Below are 17442 nucleotides of genomic sequence, written 5' to 3'. Positions count from 1 at the left end.
GCACTTACAGAGATGGGGCATCCCGAGGCACAGGTTTCTTAGCAGCCATATGTCAGCCCCTTGATAAGGATGTTTTGGGCTCCTTGGGAAGCCCCAGATGGCTCTAGATAACAAAGTTCACTGTTTCCAGCAGTTCAGTTCATCTCTTCAGCATTCACCAACCACCAAGATCATTGAGGAATAAAATACTGGACAGCAGAGGCCCAGGGCAGGACTGCCTTCCCTGGACCACAGAAACCAGGCCCTCACTAGTATCTCATTTCCCACCTTCCAAACAGCCATTTCTTTCACACAGTTTTCCTCTTACATCCCAAGCTGCCCAGATTTGGGGGTGAGAGAAAGGAAAAAGGTGAAAAAGGAACATCTTTGTTTCAAAGACCCTACTATAAGTCTGCTTGAAACCCAGCTGAGTGGTATCAGATATCACCTTTTTCTAGATACTGCTGACAGAACAAAAACAGCCACACTGAGCCCATATCATAGTTCACACTCCACTGCTATTCTGAATTCAAAAAACCCCACCTGACTGCAGAAGTCTGTGGGATTGCAACACAACCACCAAAGCAATCTTCAAAACCAGCAGGACCACCTCCATTAGTTTGCACAGAAAGCAAGAGTGAGGCATGGAAGCACAGTTCAAGGAAAAGGAGCACACTGGGAAAAAGGTACAACAGGAGTCTGGGGAGGTGGTGGAAACTTCATCCTCAAAGATCCTGGAAACTACATCAGACAAGACTCTGAGCAGGCTTGCTCTAAAAGGAAGCTGTGCCAGATATCCTATGGAATTCCCTTCCAATTTCAATTATTTGACGATTGTGTAACATTTATTGCCATAAAATGCTGTACCAGAACAGCCTGCATACAGAGGCCTAGTGACACAGACAATCCCCTACAGCCTCCGGGGCTCTCATGCATCTGTCATTTCCTAAGAAAAGCATCTGTAAGATATTTCACCTGTTCTCTTCCTGTTTGAGAAGTTTTGTATTTCCAGAACATTACTATAACACTGGCTATCAACAAACAACCCAAAATGAAAAGATTTGCAGACAGTCTGTGAAAAGAATTCTTATCAGACTTCATTTTCCTTCCTTCCTTTCCCATGCCGGGTGGGGGCTCGCTCACACTCCCACATAATACACACTCAGACAGTTTTCCAGCAAGCTGAAGACACCAATTCAGTAATTCAACTGAGTTGGATTCCAGCGCAGTCACGCTGCTCTTGGCTTTGCTGTGCTAAGTGCTGGGGACAAGGAAGACACTGAAACCCGTCACCAAAAGAAACAAACTGGTGTCTGTGTAGAAACATAAAGAATCATTATGGGTTGACCCTAAACATTAAACCCTAAAAACATTGGGGTTTTTTAACCTGTTTCCAGGCAGTTTTCCCACACAATTATTACACTTTCACAAGTTCTAAAGGGTTAAACAACTTCTCACCCTGACCATCTACTGCCAGAGAACAAGCCCAGTTACTTTCACATTTTTATTGACCTGCTCCAGGTTTGCTGGATGCAGCAATTCTGTTTGCCTCTATCCTCATCCAGCTTCCCTGTATCCCTCCCCCATGTCTGCAATCACTGCTTTCATATCACACAAATGTTTGACCAAACTCATTGAAACAAGTAACAGCTGTTCAGACAGATTTCTGAACACAAAATGTGACAGCTCTCAGTAGATGGACTGAACAATGCGGCCAAATGTCCTTTCCTCTGGAAGCTGCCCAAAATAAATGAGAAGAAGTCACATCAGGAGTCTGAGCTATGAAGCTGCCACGTGTCCCCTCTAGCAATAGCTGGGTGCTGTAGTTGCTGCAACACAAACACCCTCCCCTCCCTGCGGCTGAAGAGCAACACCATGCCTCTATTCCACGGATGTGGGAATCCAGGGCTTCCCTCTGGCTGCCCTGGCAGGTCTGGGACCCTGGCAGGGGTCAGGAACCCCCTGGACAGAGCCCCCAGAGACACTGTCTGTGATCTCTGTCCATGGAGAGGAGTTTTCAATCTTACAGGATAAATTACAAGCTTTGAGTGTTTAATAAGAGTAATAATTAAGTGTGACACGGGTGCAAAAGTAAAATTTTAAGTTTCTAGATTAGGGGTTCAGAGGGGACAAGATGGAGGAAATTGGGTGTGTCTTGTCCTTTCCTCCTTCTTCATGCCCTCCATGTTTCACTGTGGTGTTGGCATTTTTCTGTTGGTTTAGGCTGGGGACACGCTGTTTAACGTAGATGATAGATATTAGCACATTATTGTAAATATAGTACACGTAATTTCTAGTATATAATGTTTGTACCATCCCACTGAGGGCAGAGCCCCACACGCTGCCCTGCAGGACAGAGCTGCGGCAGGGCAGCAGAACATGTTATAGATAAACAGAATAAACAACCTTGAAACCAGCACAGACGAATTGTAGCTTCTTCTTTAGCAACAGGGCAGAAAGACAGAGACTTTCTACAATCTCAGAATCACCAATACCCACAAATTCCGACACACGGACATTCCTGGAACAAAGGCTGTGCTCCCTTCCAGCCCTTCAGCCATGAGCAGCACACTGCCCGAACCCGCCAGCAGTCAGGCTCGGTGTCAGCGGCCCAGCAAACTCCTCCACACAACATTCTGAGCCCCCGGAGCAGGGAAGAGCCCAGCTCAGCTCCGTGTCCCCGCAGCAGCCTCACCTCTGGGCGCCCAGCGCCTTGATCACCGTGGAGAGCAGCCGGCCGTCCTTGGCCGTCACCTGCGTGATGTACTGCGGGCGGCCCATGTCCGCCTCCTCCACCGCCTTGGCCAGGGCAGCGCTTCCCGGGCAGTCGCACAGGGAGCCGGGCAGGTGGCAGCAGTCGCCTGTGGTCATGGCAGCTCTGGGCCCCTCTGTCCCGGGCCCGGCACCCGGGAGACCTGCAGGAACAGCACCACAGTCAGAACACAGAACGCCGGCATCCCCAGCCCCTCACGATCCTCCAGCCCCACTGCGCTAGGAGCACCCCAGGGCCCAACACGCACACGTTTTGTGAGTCTTCTGTCCCCTTTAGTAGGTTTTGTGAGCCTGCCTTACCATAAAACTAAGGCTCCAAGTGTTCTTCTTACATAACTTACCATCAGAATTGCAAATCTGCCCTTCCCAGAGAGAATTCCTGGTAACCACCCTTTAACCTGATGAAGCCTTTCAAACTGAATGTGCTGATACAGAGATGGGGAAGGCAACCAGAATCCCCATGGGCCTGTGCTGTTCTGGCTAGAGCCATCCTGAAAACTTATATTCATACTCTCCATAAATGCAGCAAAGTTTCACCTGAACAGGCCACCTAAACCAGTTTATGTGGCTGAGTTCAGGAGACCCTTCTCAGCTGCCCTCAGGAGCTTTCTGAGCACTTGAAAGACTGTCCAAGCTCAAAAGGCTCTCCCATTCCATCATGTTTTTTCTCTTTATTTCATTAAAGAAATACACATGCTTACATTTCTATATCCACTGGGGTACATCCCAACAGTGAATGTGTGGATATGAACATCCCAAAAGCACCAAAAATCCTCCTTTCCTCCTTGGGAAGGGCAGCAGGCCAGACTGACTCCTTTCCCTTTCAACTCTTCAAACCAATCATGACTTTCACAAGAGCCACTTGCAAATAGCAAAACCCACCAGCACATTTTCAATATTCACCCAGCAAAGAGAAGACACGGAACAAACAGCAAATGCAAGAAATGGAGAGAAGATGCAGAGAAAAGCCCAACACAGCAAACCAGGAGCTGGTGTGGACAGGAGAACTCTCCGCCTTTGAGGTAAGGCAGCAGGTCACCCAAGCTGCCGAAAACAGCCGTGTTCCTCCCTGGCAGGGGCTATCTCATCCCCACAATCGGGTATGCTCTGCAGATTTAGAAAAATCCTGTTCCTGCCAATTGCCTTTAACCTGGTCCCCGAGAGGCAGCTGTGCAGAAATAAAGAGCTGAGGTTACAGTGACTCACACTGAACACAATCCAACAACATTGTACTGCTGGTAAAACCAAAATCCCTGTGTCTGTAAACAGGACTGCCTTATGTAAGGCATGCACAGTAATCCCTGTGCGCCAGCACTGCTGGGATCAGAGCTGGAATGCTGCCTCATCCTGGTGGCTGGATTTCAAGATGAAACAAACCCATAAAAGAAGTTCAAATGAAAGCAATTAAATGAAAAAAGGGAGAGGAATAAAAGGAAATAAAATAACCACAACCCCAAATAAGATCTATGAAAACAATTCGGTTTGTTAAATTTTGGGGGAGTGGGAGGAATCTGCAATCTTTGCTCCCTGGATGTAGGAGCAGGCAAATCCTCACCATCCTATGCAAGGAAAGGTTTTTATTTGAGATCTCTGAGCACAACACGATTAAAACATTCTCATGAAACTGCAGTTCTGTAAGGTTCAAGTAAGCCAAAATCTAACAAAAATAACTAAAGAAAATAAGGGCTTCTTCCTGGTTGGAGGTTTGGCCACAGTACAGAGGAAAAAAACCCTAAAGCCAGTATAAGAACATGATCCTTGAAGCCCTGAAAATACTGATTTGGGTAAGCAAAAGTGCTTTCTCATGTCTTGGAAATTAAGCAACTCACACAACGAAGGGCTTCATCTGTCAGGACAGCTTCCTTCATGTACATGTGTTCAAGAGGGAGAGTGCCCTTCATTGGTGTCTCAGAACCAGATGCCAACTTTGGTAGCATTCCTTCACTTTACAGAATAGTATCTAATTTCTAATGGAAGACTTTCTAATCTCTTTTTTAAAGCTGCTCTTGATAACTGTCTGTAATCTTTCCTTTGCATCTGAGCAAGAATAAGCTTGAGCTTGTGGCCAGCTCAATCCTCTTCAAAATGAACGGGAATCGTTTCATCAACTTAAAAATTAACTTGATAGACTCAGCTTCTCTCTTCACCTGTGCAAAGAATACACCAAGTTAGATCTACTTTTCTTATTTCTCCTCCTCAATAAAAAGGCTACAAATTCTGCAACTGCAAGGAGCAAAAAGTAAGATGATAAACACTATTGGAATTACTTAAGTCAGCTGTTCTGCAAGTTAAGGAGTTGTTTAAAATTAACAACCTCTCACTGAAACAAGCATGAGAAGATATATGCTTTTAGTAAAAAGATCAGTTCCGTTTGTTTGGCCAAAATGTTGTTTATTTTAAAGTTCAGAGGAAAAAGTCCATTCTGCATACTGGAATAAAACTGCCCTCACTGACTGTCCTGGGAGTATTTATACTGAGGCTCCTTGTGCTCCACATCTGACAAACACAGGCAGTCCCATGGCGTTGCCCCAGGGCCCTGTTGGGGCTGGAAGGGAACGGCCACCCTGCTGTTCTTCAGGAAATGCACAGGTTTCTGTTACGAGTTTTTTGGCGTTTCCTTGTCAGGGTCCAGCCCAGGGTGGAACATGAAGTCACTGCTTTAATATCTGACTCATGCCATTCAGCAAATACGAAAGAAAAGCAGCAAGATTTTCATGGTTAGTAAAGAAGTAACTGAAATCCAAAGACAACATCTGCAGTGCACTCGGGGCCCAGTTCCATACCCAGTGGAATATGAACCACTGTGTGCAGGAGCATCACAACAATGATGTACAGCCAAGTCAGTCCCTTTCCTGATCCCTGAAGGATCAGCTCATCAGCACACAGCCTTCTCTCACAACAGCTTATCCAACCCAAACCCAGTGCTCACAGAATCGTTCAGGTTGGAAACAGCCTTTGAAATCATCTAGTCCAACTGCTCCCCCAGCATTGCCAAGCCCACCACGAACCCACGTCCCCAGGTGCCACAGTTTTTAAATCCCTGCAGGGATGGTGACTCCACCACTGCCCTGGGCAGCCTGTGCCAGTGCCTGACCACTCGTTCCATGAAGGAATTCTTTCAGCCTAAACTTCCCCAGTACAATTTGAGGTTATTTCCTCTCTTCTTGTCACTCATTTCCTGGGAGAAGTGACTGACTCCCACCTGGCTGAACACTCAGGGAGTTTTAGTGACCAAGAAGGTCCCCCCTGAATTCCCTTTTCTGAACAGCCAGCTCCCTCAGCCACTCATCATCAGATTTGTGCTCCAGTCCCCTTCCCCACCTCTGTTTACAGCAGAAACATCAAAATCCCAGGGTGAGAAACAAGACCCAAACAGCTATTTTGAACCATGCACTGTTTTTTTTTTAAGCACCTGTGTTTTCTGAGCCCATTCCTTGGGGATACATTTCTTGTACACATTTTTTAAAAAAGTCTCAGAGACACTAGGTTTATTATCAACATCCCCTCTGCTGCCATAGTTAGACATTAGCAAATAAACAGGAAGGTCCTTCTCAGCAACATTTTGCATCCTCAGCTTCTTAGCAGATCCACAACATAAAAGGCTGACTTTGTAGAAAATTACTCAAACTGAAAAAACCCAAACCCTGTCTGTGGGCAGCTGTCTCAGAAGAGTGAATCCTGCACTAGAATTCCAAAACTCAAACACGTGCAGCAAAATGACCCAGTTCCTTGATGAGCAGCTTGTGCTCTGTCACTGCTCCAGGCAGAGACCAGGCTGCTGGTGTCGGATCCTGCTCCACAGCTTAAGTGAAGAACTCTTGCAAGATACTCCCCCTTGTCAGTCCTCATGCACTGCAATGAGATATGTAATCCAGTTTTATCATCCGAAGGTGGGCAAAACCTCCTCAAAAGACTGCAGAGATCAGGTTGGATCAGTGCTGTCCATGCAGAAGATGTGCCCAGCAGAAGTAAGCAGGAGTAAAGGAGCTAAAAGATCCCCCAGCTTTGCTTTGAACTTTGAAGATGGACAAAACAGTTATTTCTCGCAGACAGGAAAACCACAGCATGCCAGATGAACGTCTGGATCAAAGCTGCGAAGGGAAAAGCACAGTCAAGATGAGAACAACAAAAAGGCTTCAGCCAAATGATGGCAGCAATGGGACCGCCAGGTGCAGGTCGTGGCTCTGCCACACTGCTTGTGGCCTGTCCACTAATGAATATCCCAACCAGTCTAAAGCCTTGGAGCAAGCCTGTGGCTTTGACAGGATCCAGAGCAAACTGGCACCAGAACCAGCTCCACCTGCTCTGGGTGCAGCACAGACACACCAGCTCCTGGGCAGACTGGTTTCCTTGAGACATCGCTACCAAACAAAATCCAACATGTGAGGCTGCCAGCGGCTGGGTCTGCTCCTCTCACTGAGCAACCCCCTTCCCTGATACTGTAACCAAGACCTGGCCCCTCACCCATGGTGTCACAGAGATAACCAAGCTGTGTAGACATCACCCACCCATCTGTACACAAGGACTTTTTTTATTTTTAGAAGATAACCTATTCACTGATGGCAAATCAGAGCTCCGATCCCTGCTCACATGAGCTGACGTTTAAGCCTGGGTGAAACGCTTCCCAGCCTGCTTTCCAAAGCCCTTTTAGCCACTTGGGCACACAGACACTGAGTTTTCTAATCATATGATCCTGCAAATGTCGCCAGTGAACTGAAGGTTTCCAGTTGCTAAAGGGCATTTCCTAACATCAATGCTTTCCTTTTTAGCACTAAAACTGGATTTCCCAAACCCCAGGCCCTACAACCATCTTAACACCTCTCTCCATCTCGAGGGAGACTGTACAAAGGATTGCTTGCTGCACATATCTAAGCAGCTGCTCTCACACACCCCATCTCATACAGCTAATGCACATCTTCCCAAAGCCCAGCTCAGCCCCAGGTGTGCAGCACATCCTCCAGCACCAGTTCTGCCTACTCAGGCACCAGCCTCACCAGTGTGGCTGTAGCCTCTGCGCTCTGGGTCACTGGTGGAGTACACTGCTCCAGAGATACACACAGATGGCATGAGTGGCCCAAAGTGCTCCCTGCTACTGTTAAAAGGTTGTATAAGTGGATTAAGCTAAAGAAAAACAAGCCAAACAAAAACAAACAAACAACAAAAAACCCCAAAAACCAAACAAAAACCCAAATCAACACCCCCCCCCCCCCCCCCCCCAGAACCAGTCTCACACTGGGCTTTCTTATCAGTTTTGTTTGTTTAAATGTTCTTTCTGCAGAGGGTTGAAAACCACAATATTATTTTGTTCTTTATTAAAAATACACAATTTTATACATCAACTGCCTCCCCAATGTTACCCTGCAGGTCTGCTATGTAACACCTTAAAAGTACCCAAAAAAGCCAGCTCAGGATCTGCCCCCAACTGACCCATCAGCAACTCTTTCCATTGCTTAGGGCCTGGGAAGAAATCTCATTATTCCTATGCTCAGAAGTCACCTGAAGACAACAGCCCTCAAGTCAGGGTGCAAGGAGCCCCATCCAGTGAGAAAAGTGACACAGCATTTTATGGCATATGCCTCAACATTCAATAAAAGATCTGATGCCATGCAACAGCTTCTACAACATTTTAGAATTTGGTAAATAACACACAGGAAAGTATTCCACTCCCCAGGAGTGTCTCTATTTCTGCCTGCCTGCAACATTTGGTTGGGCAGTTTCAACTAAAGGAGATGCTGTAAAACCTTCAGCCATAACTTGCTCTTCAGAGGATGCCAGTGGAGCAATGCTGTGAGTCAGAGCCAGGGGACAGCCCTGACCCTGGGCTCAAAACAAATCCCAAAAAGCAAGGGAAAAAAATAAGCAAGGCACAACGTTCTGGCAGCTTGAGAACCTTCTGACAAAACTTCACACCACAAAACTCTCTAACAGCAAATCCTCTCTAACAGCAAAAGCTTTGGGCTGACTCCAGAGGCTCACCTGCTTCATCCCTGGGGCAGAGTTTAAAAACAAATGCTCCAAGCTTAACCCTGTAACACCCAGGAGGAGGTCAGAAGCTTAGAGGGCACAGCCTTTCTGGACTCCTGTGTTTGTCACATTTGTATGTGACACAGCTGGACTTGGCTGGGCTGCCTCACATTATTCCAAACACACAGCTCAGCAGCAGTCAGTGGTAACTCAAGGCTTCACTCACTAGCTGCTGCTGCTGGGGACAAACAATCAGAACTTCTCTATACCCAGAAACTATTTAGGCATATTACAGAAGCTCTCTGAAGTCTTGATTATTTAGATTATGGCAAATGGGTTTGCAGACACAGATGAAGAGACAGTCTTCCACTTCCATTTTTTCCAAGGAGACACATTGCCAGCATCTGAGTTCTATTCCCCACTCGTAGCAAAATGCTGCAGCAAGTCTTGGTGATCAATAATTGCTGTTTTCCAAAGGCAACTTCCACACACATCCCTCCTCTTCAAAACTTCAGTATATTGGATCAACATCTGCAGTAGTTTCACTTCATCTCCACGTCTTGAAGCAATGGAAAACTATTGGCAGGCGAAGATGAAGCTCCTGAGGCACAGCTCCTGTGGCTCCCAGCAGGTGAGAACCCCAACTTTTAAACAAGGCCAAAGGCATGGGTCTCATGTGGACACAGCAGAACTGCGACACAGCAGAGCTCCCTGCATTTCGGGGTACCTGTCATGCTGTTCACCTACTGTTTTTAAACAAGTTTTCTTCATTGCCTAATAAAGTTACTCAATATTCAAGAAGAAGCAAAAGGTTCAAGCTTAGATGTTGAGAAAAAAAAAATCAGTATAAAAAGAAGAAGCCTAAAGGATGATTTTTTTCTTACTGTGCTTGGGAATAATTAGGCTGTATGTTACAGCTGGAATGCCAAAATGAACAAAGTATCTCAGCTCTTTCGAGACTTGCTATCTGCCACAAGGCTGTATGAAAGGAAAGTTCACTGCACTTTAATTACCAACATCTGGAAAAACGAATTGCAACATTAGAAGAAAATTCTTTGCAGAGGGTGTCTCCAATCAAACTTCAGTCATTTTAATAACAAGTTTCATAAGGGAACAACCAAAAATCAGCTGGGGCACGAGGAACACCTGTGACTCCTCTGAGGATTCAAAAGACCTCAGTTTTTAAAGATGAACAGCAGCACAACTCACTACATAATGCAACTACAGAGTCTCTGCACCCACCTCCCTCTGCATTTTATCACTCTTTCCAGGGAAAGAAAGATGCATTAGAAAGACTTGAAACTGAAAGCATGAACCAGGGTGGAAAAAAAGTGTATTATCTTGCCTACAAAACAATTCTTGCAGTGTTGTCCATCACTGGGGACAACAGCCAGCCCACCAGACACAAGCACAGCCCTGCCCTACTAAAGGGACCACAGCTGTGTGGCCTCTCACATCTCTCTGCATCCATGTGCTTTAGGAAACACCTGCAGCAGACACTTCTGCTTCCCAGCTCTGCTGCTTCAGTGAGCTCCTCTTTAAACACAGGCAGCCTCTGCAGCAAGGTCAAAACTCAAGTGCTCCCCAGTCCTGCACGGGCACTTGCCAGGCAGTTGCAGTTTGTTCAGAACAAAAGGATTTTCCAGCTCTGTGTAATACCTCAGGAAACAGAATTTTAGTGTAGCAGGAACACATGCACCAGACCAAGACTGCAGCGCCCACACACCACAGAACTGCTCAGTCCCTCGAAGGACACAACTCAGGAGGATGCAACACATTATTTCAGGATTAGGAAGCCCAGGTCAGAAAGAACTTGCATTCTTCCCAGTGTTTTCCTTCTTAGTTTATAAAGCATCATTTACACTGCTGTACAAATAACAACACTCTGCTTGGAGATGAACTGGGGCTGGAATAAACCACCATCAAAGCCCACAGCAGCCCTGCTTGCTCCGACTGCTCCGAGCAGCGTGACCAGTGGGCAACCACTGCACGAAACTCGGCAGCACACTTCGCTCCCAGGAGATGTCTGATCTGGAATTTAACTTCACTATTTGCATTTTTCAACCTAGGTGCATCACAAATCTCTTCAGAACGTTCAGCTTTCAAAGAGCTTTCCAGCAAAGGCACCACCACAGACAGCCTGTGGCTCACCACCTGCTCTGGAGAGCTCCAGAGCAGACACCAAGTGAGAGCATCCCCATGGTCAGCCAGAGGAGTCACTGATCCCAGCCAACAGCACCAGTGCCTCCCTTCTGCCCACTCCTCACTGCTGCAGATTACCTCCTCAATCCACAATCGAAACTTCTGAATTGGTATCTGTGCTGAAAAGCTCTCTCCGGTCAGTTTGCAATGTTTTGCTTAGGCTGCATTTCTAGCTTCTGGACACAGGCCTTGTCTGATTTGTCTGCAGGAAAGTACAAGAAAAGCTGAGAGGAAATAAATTGAAAACAGTTCAGAATTGAAGTTTACCCTTCCCCTCCCACCACTCTCAAACCTAACCCCAAAAAGCTTTCAGCTGAAACAGAACTAAAGCTCTCAAAGCTTCAAACAAAGAAATCCCTGTTCAAAACAGGACTACATGAGCTTGGTGCATTCTCCTTTTCACAGAAAAGTGCTTTAGAAGGTAAGTTTGATTTGTTTGTACTTTTATTTCCTGAGCCAGTGCTGCTCCCGGTCCCTTGTTTCCTCTTCTTAGGAACTGGAGGAGAATGTTTCCTTCAGCTTTGATCATTAATTTTGTGACAACTATTAGAATTGCAACAGCAGTTACAGTACTTGAGGTTAACCACACACAATCATCTCAGGTTCTATCAGGAATTGAAAAGTTTAGTTAGGATTGCTACCTAAAATCTGGAATAAAACTTACAGATGCCTATTTATTTGAAATGGGGGAAAATGACAGATTCCAAACTGTAACACTTTGTTCTAGAGAGGCCTGGGACAGGAAAGGTATTTGCAAGGCAGATGGGTAGGAAGAGCTGCAGGTCAGTACAGCTCCTGCTGGGCTGCTCCCTTCACTGGAGGATGCACAGGGTTCAGTCCCTGCCTCAGGACACACCAGCAGTCCCTGCTTTCAGGATTTTGTCATTCTGCATTTTACCTTCAGCGCTTAGGGCTCTCACAGGCTGTAACTGCACAGCAGGAGAGGCACGTTCCACCCCCAGGAAAGGTGCACAAGACCCTGAGACACTCAGGAGTGACTTCCCTGCTTTCACCCAGCAAGATCAGCCACCAAAAGCTCTCCCAAACCAGCTGCAGTGGGGAACCCCCTCTCCCAGCTCAGCTGGTCTACTTACAACAAAGATGGCACAAAGGTTGGAGGGAACAGCTGCTACTGTTGGAGAGAGAACAAGATCGGGCCGGAGAGGTGGAGATCCTGCTGTTTACGTGCATGACGTGAACTGTGCTGATAAGCCATGACTTTGATAAGCCTCAGCAGAGATTAATGCGTCATTTTACCAGCCAAGAAAGAGAATGTACACAGACTTCATGGAGACCCACTCGCCTACCCTGCTTTGGTGCTGTGCTCATTTCCTTCAGGGCTTAGTCTACCTCATGGCTTGTGTGCCCAGGTGTCACTGAGACATGCCCAGAGTGCTTCCACTCTGTAACTGAGACATTTCTCTAAGAACAGGCAGAAGCATAAGCTAACCAGAGTAAATTAGACTAGGAGGGAGAAGAGACACACCAGCTCAAACTTCAGTCTGGAAGGGGGAAAAATAACCTAGTTTGAAAAGAGAAACTCTGAAATCTCCAAATATCCAAAGCTGAGTCAAAGTCAAGTAGAGAAAAAATAAACTCATCCCGTAGTTTATAGTTCACAATGCTGGATCCCTCCCCTCATCTTCTAAGAAAAGCTTCTGTGTCCTTAGTGTGAAAAACCAAAATATTTTAAACAATAGTGAAACAAGTCCCCAAATGTCCATTTTGTTTTATGTCTCTACCTGCAGAACTACTACAAAGTCCTATCCTGAGGACTTGCAACAGTCCCTCAGACTCACAGAGTCCATACCCAGCCTCAGCTTGCCACGGGTGCATTTTGACTTCATTATGGTCATGCTGTTTCAAGAAAACAGTGCTTACTTTTTCCCAGGGAAACATGGTGTGCTACATGTGCTTGATGCAGGCCAGCATCAATTACCTAGAAGAGGAAAGGCCCTCTCCCAGCATCCATGAAGGCAAGAACGCTGTCAGCAGCTGCTCACAGTCAGTACATTGTAGTTCTGCTCATCTGCATGGTCCCCTTGGCGTCCAGCACAGTGTGACCTCACCCTGCAGCCTCTGTGCAATCCACAGCAAAAAAGGGCAAACACATCCAAAACAAGGAACATTAGTTCCAATGCCACTTTCTGTTTTTGCTTAGGCAGTGGTGCTGATCAGCTAACCACAGACACTCAGCCCCAGCTATAATGCTGCTATAGTGTCCATGAACTACACAGCAGGCTCACACTTGGCTGCTCCCTGTGCCACCTGGTCTGCTCTTGGCAAAGTTTAGACTTCCCTACTGATGCAGGCTGCCTGCAACACTCTCCAGTGTGTGCTTGGGGGTAGTAAGACCTTCAGTCCTCAACCAGAATTATTAAATTCACTGTCACAGTGCATGTGACAAAGGGATTTTAGAGTCCCAGCCCCCTTCCCTTCGAGCCTCTGTTTCTGATGGATGACACACCATCACAGCTTCAAACACACCTGAAGAACAAGGGCACTTCCAGCCTCCAAACACTCCCCTGCACAATCCTTTGGAGATGCAGAAAAGTGTTCAAACATTTTAGCTTTGGAAAGCCAAGACTAACATGCAGCTGTTCAAAGGATTACACTGTGCACATGTGAGTGGCAGCCAAGCAGGGTTTTATGTCCCCATGAGCAGGACCAGCCACAGCCAATGCAGCTGGCTGACCACAGGGACATCACGGGCATTCTCAACAAGAACCTGCAAAAAGGTCAAGACCTGAAGTGCTAGAAACTACATCAGAAGGGAAAGGCACAGAGATAAATGCCTGTTGGAAGGAGAGTCAAGCAAGAGAATGAGAGTGCCAAGGAAAATGAAGGGCTGGTAACAGAGAGGGTTAAGGGCGCGATAGAAACAGTCTCTTAGGGATGAGCAAATAAAGGGCACAGGGTGGGATGAGAATCACATCCCCACTGATAGATCTTCATCACACACATCATGGGAGAGACAAAACACCGAATACAAACAAGCAGGATAAAAAGCCAGAGCTGCTTTGGCTAACACTGACACTTCCAGCTCACCATCATCATCCCCAACATACAACACATCACCTGCCTGCCTGCAAAATTTGAACTCTGCACAGCTCCCTCCAAGAGGACAACAGCCTAAATGCTCCTTGGTCCAGCAGCACCATGCAGTGCAGACTGATCACCCCACGCCTTGGTGGCACCATTTCTGAGGGCACTACATGCAAGCAACTGCACACTCCAGAAGCCTCCGAGGCCACTGCGCAGCATTTTGGTTTGTAATCTCAGTCCCCCCACCAGATCTAGAACATACAACAGCAGCAAGTCTTTGAGACTGCAACAAAAACACCTCCCACGTCATAGTCACCTTCCTATACATGAGCCACAGGCTTGTCCCTTGGATAAATCCCACAAACTAGCAGTTATAAACAGACAGCTGGCTTAAGAAACCTGCGTTTAAATGAGACAGAAAGTTAAGGACTGCCAGTTTATGAAAAGTCCATCACAAACCCTAAGCTTACAGCTGCTGCTCCAGCACAGGACTGCAGCAACCTCTTCAGCTGTGCTGTGACACCGAGCTTACTCTCTTGGGAAATCTCTGCACACAAGGCAAAGCACCCGGGAGGCAAAACAGGCATCAGAATGCTCCAAACACGTGAAAAAACAGGTACGGGAGCCCAGTGGCAAAGGAAACTTTTCCTAATAACTGTTAGACGCAGGGAAGAAGAATCTAATGAACAAACACCGCTTCTCAAACCTCCGGCACTTCTGTCCCTGGTGACGTTGGTACGTGACAGCCCTGGCACTCCCAGGGGACAGTGCCGGCCCGGCCCGGCCCAGCCCGGCCCGGCCCGGCCCGGCCCAGCCCAGCTCAGCCCGGCCCAGCCCAGCCCGGCCCGGCCCGGCCCAGCCCAGCCCAGCCCAGCCCGGCCCGGCCCGGCCCAGCCCAGGCCGGCACAGCCCAGCCCGGCCCAGCCCAGCCCGGCCCCGCACAGCGAACACGGCGCAGTCCGTACCGGCGGCGGTGTCTCGCACGGGGCCCGTGCGGGCAGCGGGGCCGGCGGCAGCCGCTCCACGGGAGTGGCCCCGAGTCCTGCAGCGCAGCTCCGGCTTCCGAGCACGAGCGGCGCCGCACACCGGGGCCGCCCCTCGGCGGGGCCGCCAGGAGGGCTGTCAGGGTTCCCGGGCCCGCCCGCCTCGGCCCGGCCCGGCCCGGCCTGGGCGGGACGCCGCAGCCCCGCGCCGAGCGCTGCCCGGGCCGGTGGCGCGGGGCGGGGCGGGGCCGGTCCGGTACCTGCGCTCCGGCCCGCGGCCCCTCCGCGCGGCGCGCGCCGCCCCAGCGCCGGTGCGGCGGCCGCCGGGCCCCGCCCCCAGCGCCCGCCCGCCAATCCCCGCCCGTGCCGCGCTGACGCAGCTCCCGAGCGCCCAATGGGCTGCGGGTAACCCGCCAGCGTCGCGACGCGACCCCGCTGGCAACAGCCGGCGGCCAATAGCGGCCCTGCGGCCAAGCCCCGCCCACATAAGCCCCGCCCCGACGCTCGGGCCCCGCCCCTCGCCCCTTGCTCCGCCCCCAGGCCGGGCCCGCCCCCGGCGGACACCGGGACACCGGGACCAGGGGACATCGGGACACGGCGACACCGGGACACCGGGACAGCGGGACACGGGGACAGCGGGACACCGGGACACGGGGACACCGGGACACGGCGACACCGGGACACGGCGATACCGGGACACGGGGACACCGGGACACGGGGACAGCGGGACAAGGGGACACCGGGACAAGGGGACACCGGGACAGCGGGACACGGGGACATCGGGACAGCGGGACAAGGGGACATCGGGACAGCGGGACAAGGGGACACCGGGACAGCGGGACAGCGGGACACGGGGACAACGGGACACCGGGACATCGGGACACAGGGACACGGCGACACCGGGACACGGCGACACTGGGACAGCGGGACAAGGGGACAAGGGAACACCGGGACACGGCGACACCGGGACAAGGGGACACCGGGACACCGGGACACGGGGACACCGGGACACGGGGACACCGGGACAGCGGGACACGGGGACACCGGGACAAAGGGGACATCGGGACACGGAGACACCGGAACAAGGGGACACCGGGACAAAGGGACAGGGCCACACCAGGACACGAGGACACCGGGGCAGGACGACACCGGAACACCGGGGTACCGCCCAGCGCCGCAGCCCCGGGAGCAGCGGGTGCCCCGTCCTGCCGCTCCCGGAGGCGCTGGCAGGGACCCGCATCCCCGCCCCACCTTATTCTACAGTTGTCTGGAACAGAACTTTACACAGACGGTGTGATTTGGCAATCTTTATATCCACAATACATCATAACCATGCACAAAAATCGAGTGATGTGTTTATTTACAAAGTGAATTGCACTTAACACAGGAACCAGGAATAAAAGTAAATGAAAGGAACCTCTCTTCTGGGTTGCATAAAGGCCCACTACTATTTATAGCCTACAAAGCCTGATAGTCAACACTACCATGCATTATCTGACCAGTGCAAAATAGGAAATGCTTATTCAAACAGTGTAGCCCTGGACATACTCATTGCATGGAAACATTCCATGAATCACCAACTAGATTTAAGAGTCTGCAAGTCAAGAGAATCTACCCTTCAGCCCACACTTACTGTGCTTTACATGAAGGCCAGTTAGTCTTAACCTCCAATTGTAGCCAAAATTCAGGCTCCTACCTTTAACACTGTTCTAGTTTTTTATGGAGGAAAAAATCTTCCCTAAGTGACCAAGCTGCTTCATTGGGATCTTCTTTTCTTCTATGGAGTCCAGAACTTCTAAGCGAGTTCTTCCTTCTGCTTGGAAGGGAAATGATCACCAAGCCTCGGTAAGACTCAACCAGAAACAGATCCCACCCCCACCTTCTGGAGCAGTACAGCATGCAGGGATCAAAGCACCAGGAGCTAAAATATCTCTGGTACAACTTTCCAACAGCTTTTGTTAACTGATTCAAACACAAGCTCAGCCCAAACCTTACCATGCCCAGCCAAGAGCTCTGTGTTCACACAAGAGGTCACCAGGGAGTCACAGAACAGCACCCAAATGGGGGCATCTCTGGCCCCACAGAGATGGCCTCCATAACACACAAGGAAATATTTTTAACCAAGCAGCAAGCAGTCACCCATCAACTGGATTTTTACATTTATACAGGTATGGAGCTTTAAAACTTTCCTAGGAACCAAAACTCCTTGTTCTGTGCAGGCTCCAGTGAAGATCCCAGACTAACTCCCCTGCCTGTAAGCACTGACTCTGCAGGAAAAGAGACTGGACTGATCTGATCTGTCCAATGAATTTATTTTACCAATTCACTGTTTGTGTGCTCAGGACCAAGTCACTTTTATGTATGCATTTTGGCCAACGGCCTTCCCATCAGTAGGAGGAAAGGCAGCACAACAGCCTCCTACCTAATTCTGCATTAAAGGAGCTGTTCAAGACATCAGCAGGAGGTTCTGATGGTTGTGTTACTGACACAGGTAACA

The 17442-nt window shown here is 49.2% G+C and overlaps 1 protein-coding gene across 6 annotated transcripts in view; it reads right to left on the bottom strand.

Annotated features, from left to right (window-relative positions):
* Positions 1-15061, bottom strand: part of MARCHF2 (membrane associated ring-CH-type finger 2) — a 33289-nt gene extending 18228 nt beyond the window's left edge. The window contains exons 1-3 of one of the 6 annotated variants that reach the window (XM_072919402.1): positions 14928-15057; positions 12857-12996; positions 2675-2894 (exon numbers count right to left, since the gene is read on the bottom strand). In XM_072919402.1, coding sequence (XP_072775503.1) covers positions 2675-2894; positions 12857-12885 — 249 coding nt within the window. In that variant the 5' untranslated portion in view covers positions 12886-12996; positions 14928-15057. Of the gene's footprint in view, positions 1-2674; positions 2895-10995; positions 11142-12011; positions 12280-12856; positions 12997-14927 lie in introns of those variants that run through there. The other 5 variants (XM_072919401.1, XM_072919400.1, XM_002189911.6 and 2 more) reach the window with 5 other exon arrangements.
* Positions 15062-17442: the final 2381 nt, after the last annotated feature.

This window comes from Taeniopygia guttata, chromosome 28 (genome assembly GCF_048771995.1).
Source record: "Taeniopygia guttata chromosome 28, bTaeGut7.mat, whole genome shotgun sequence".
Taxonomy (NCBI): domain Eukaryota; kingdom Metazoa; phylum Chordata; class Aves; order Passeriformes; family Estrildidae; genus Taeniopygia; species Taeniopygia guttata.
Note: the sequence above shows the minus strand (reverse complement) of the source record. Positions and strands in the feature narration are given on the sequence as shown.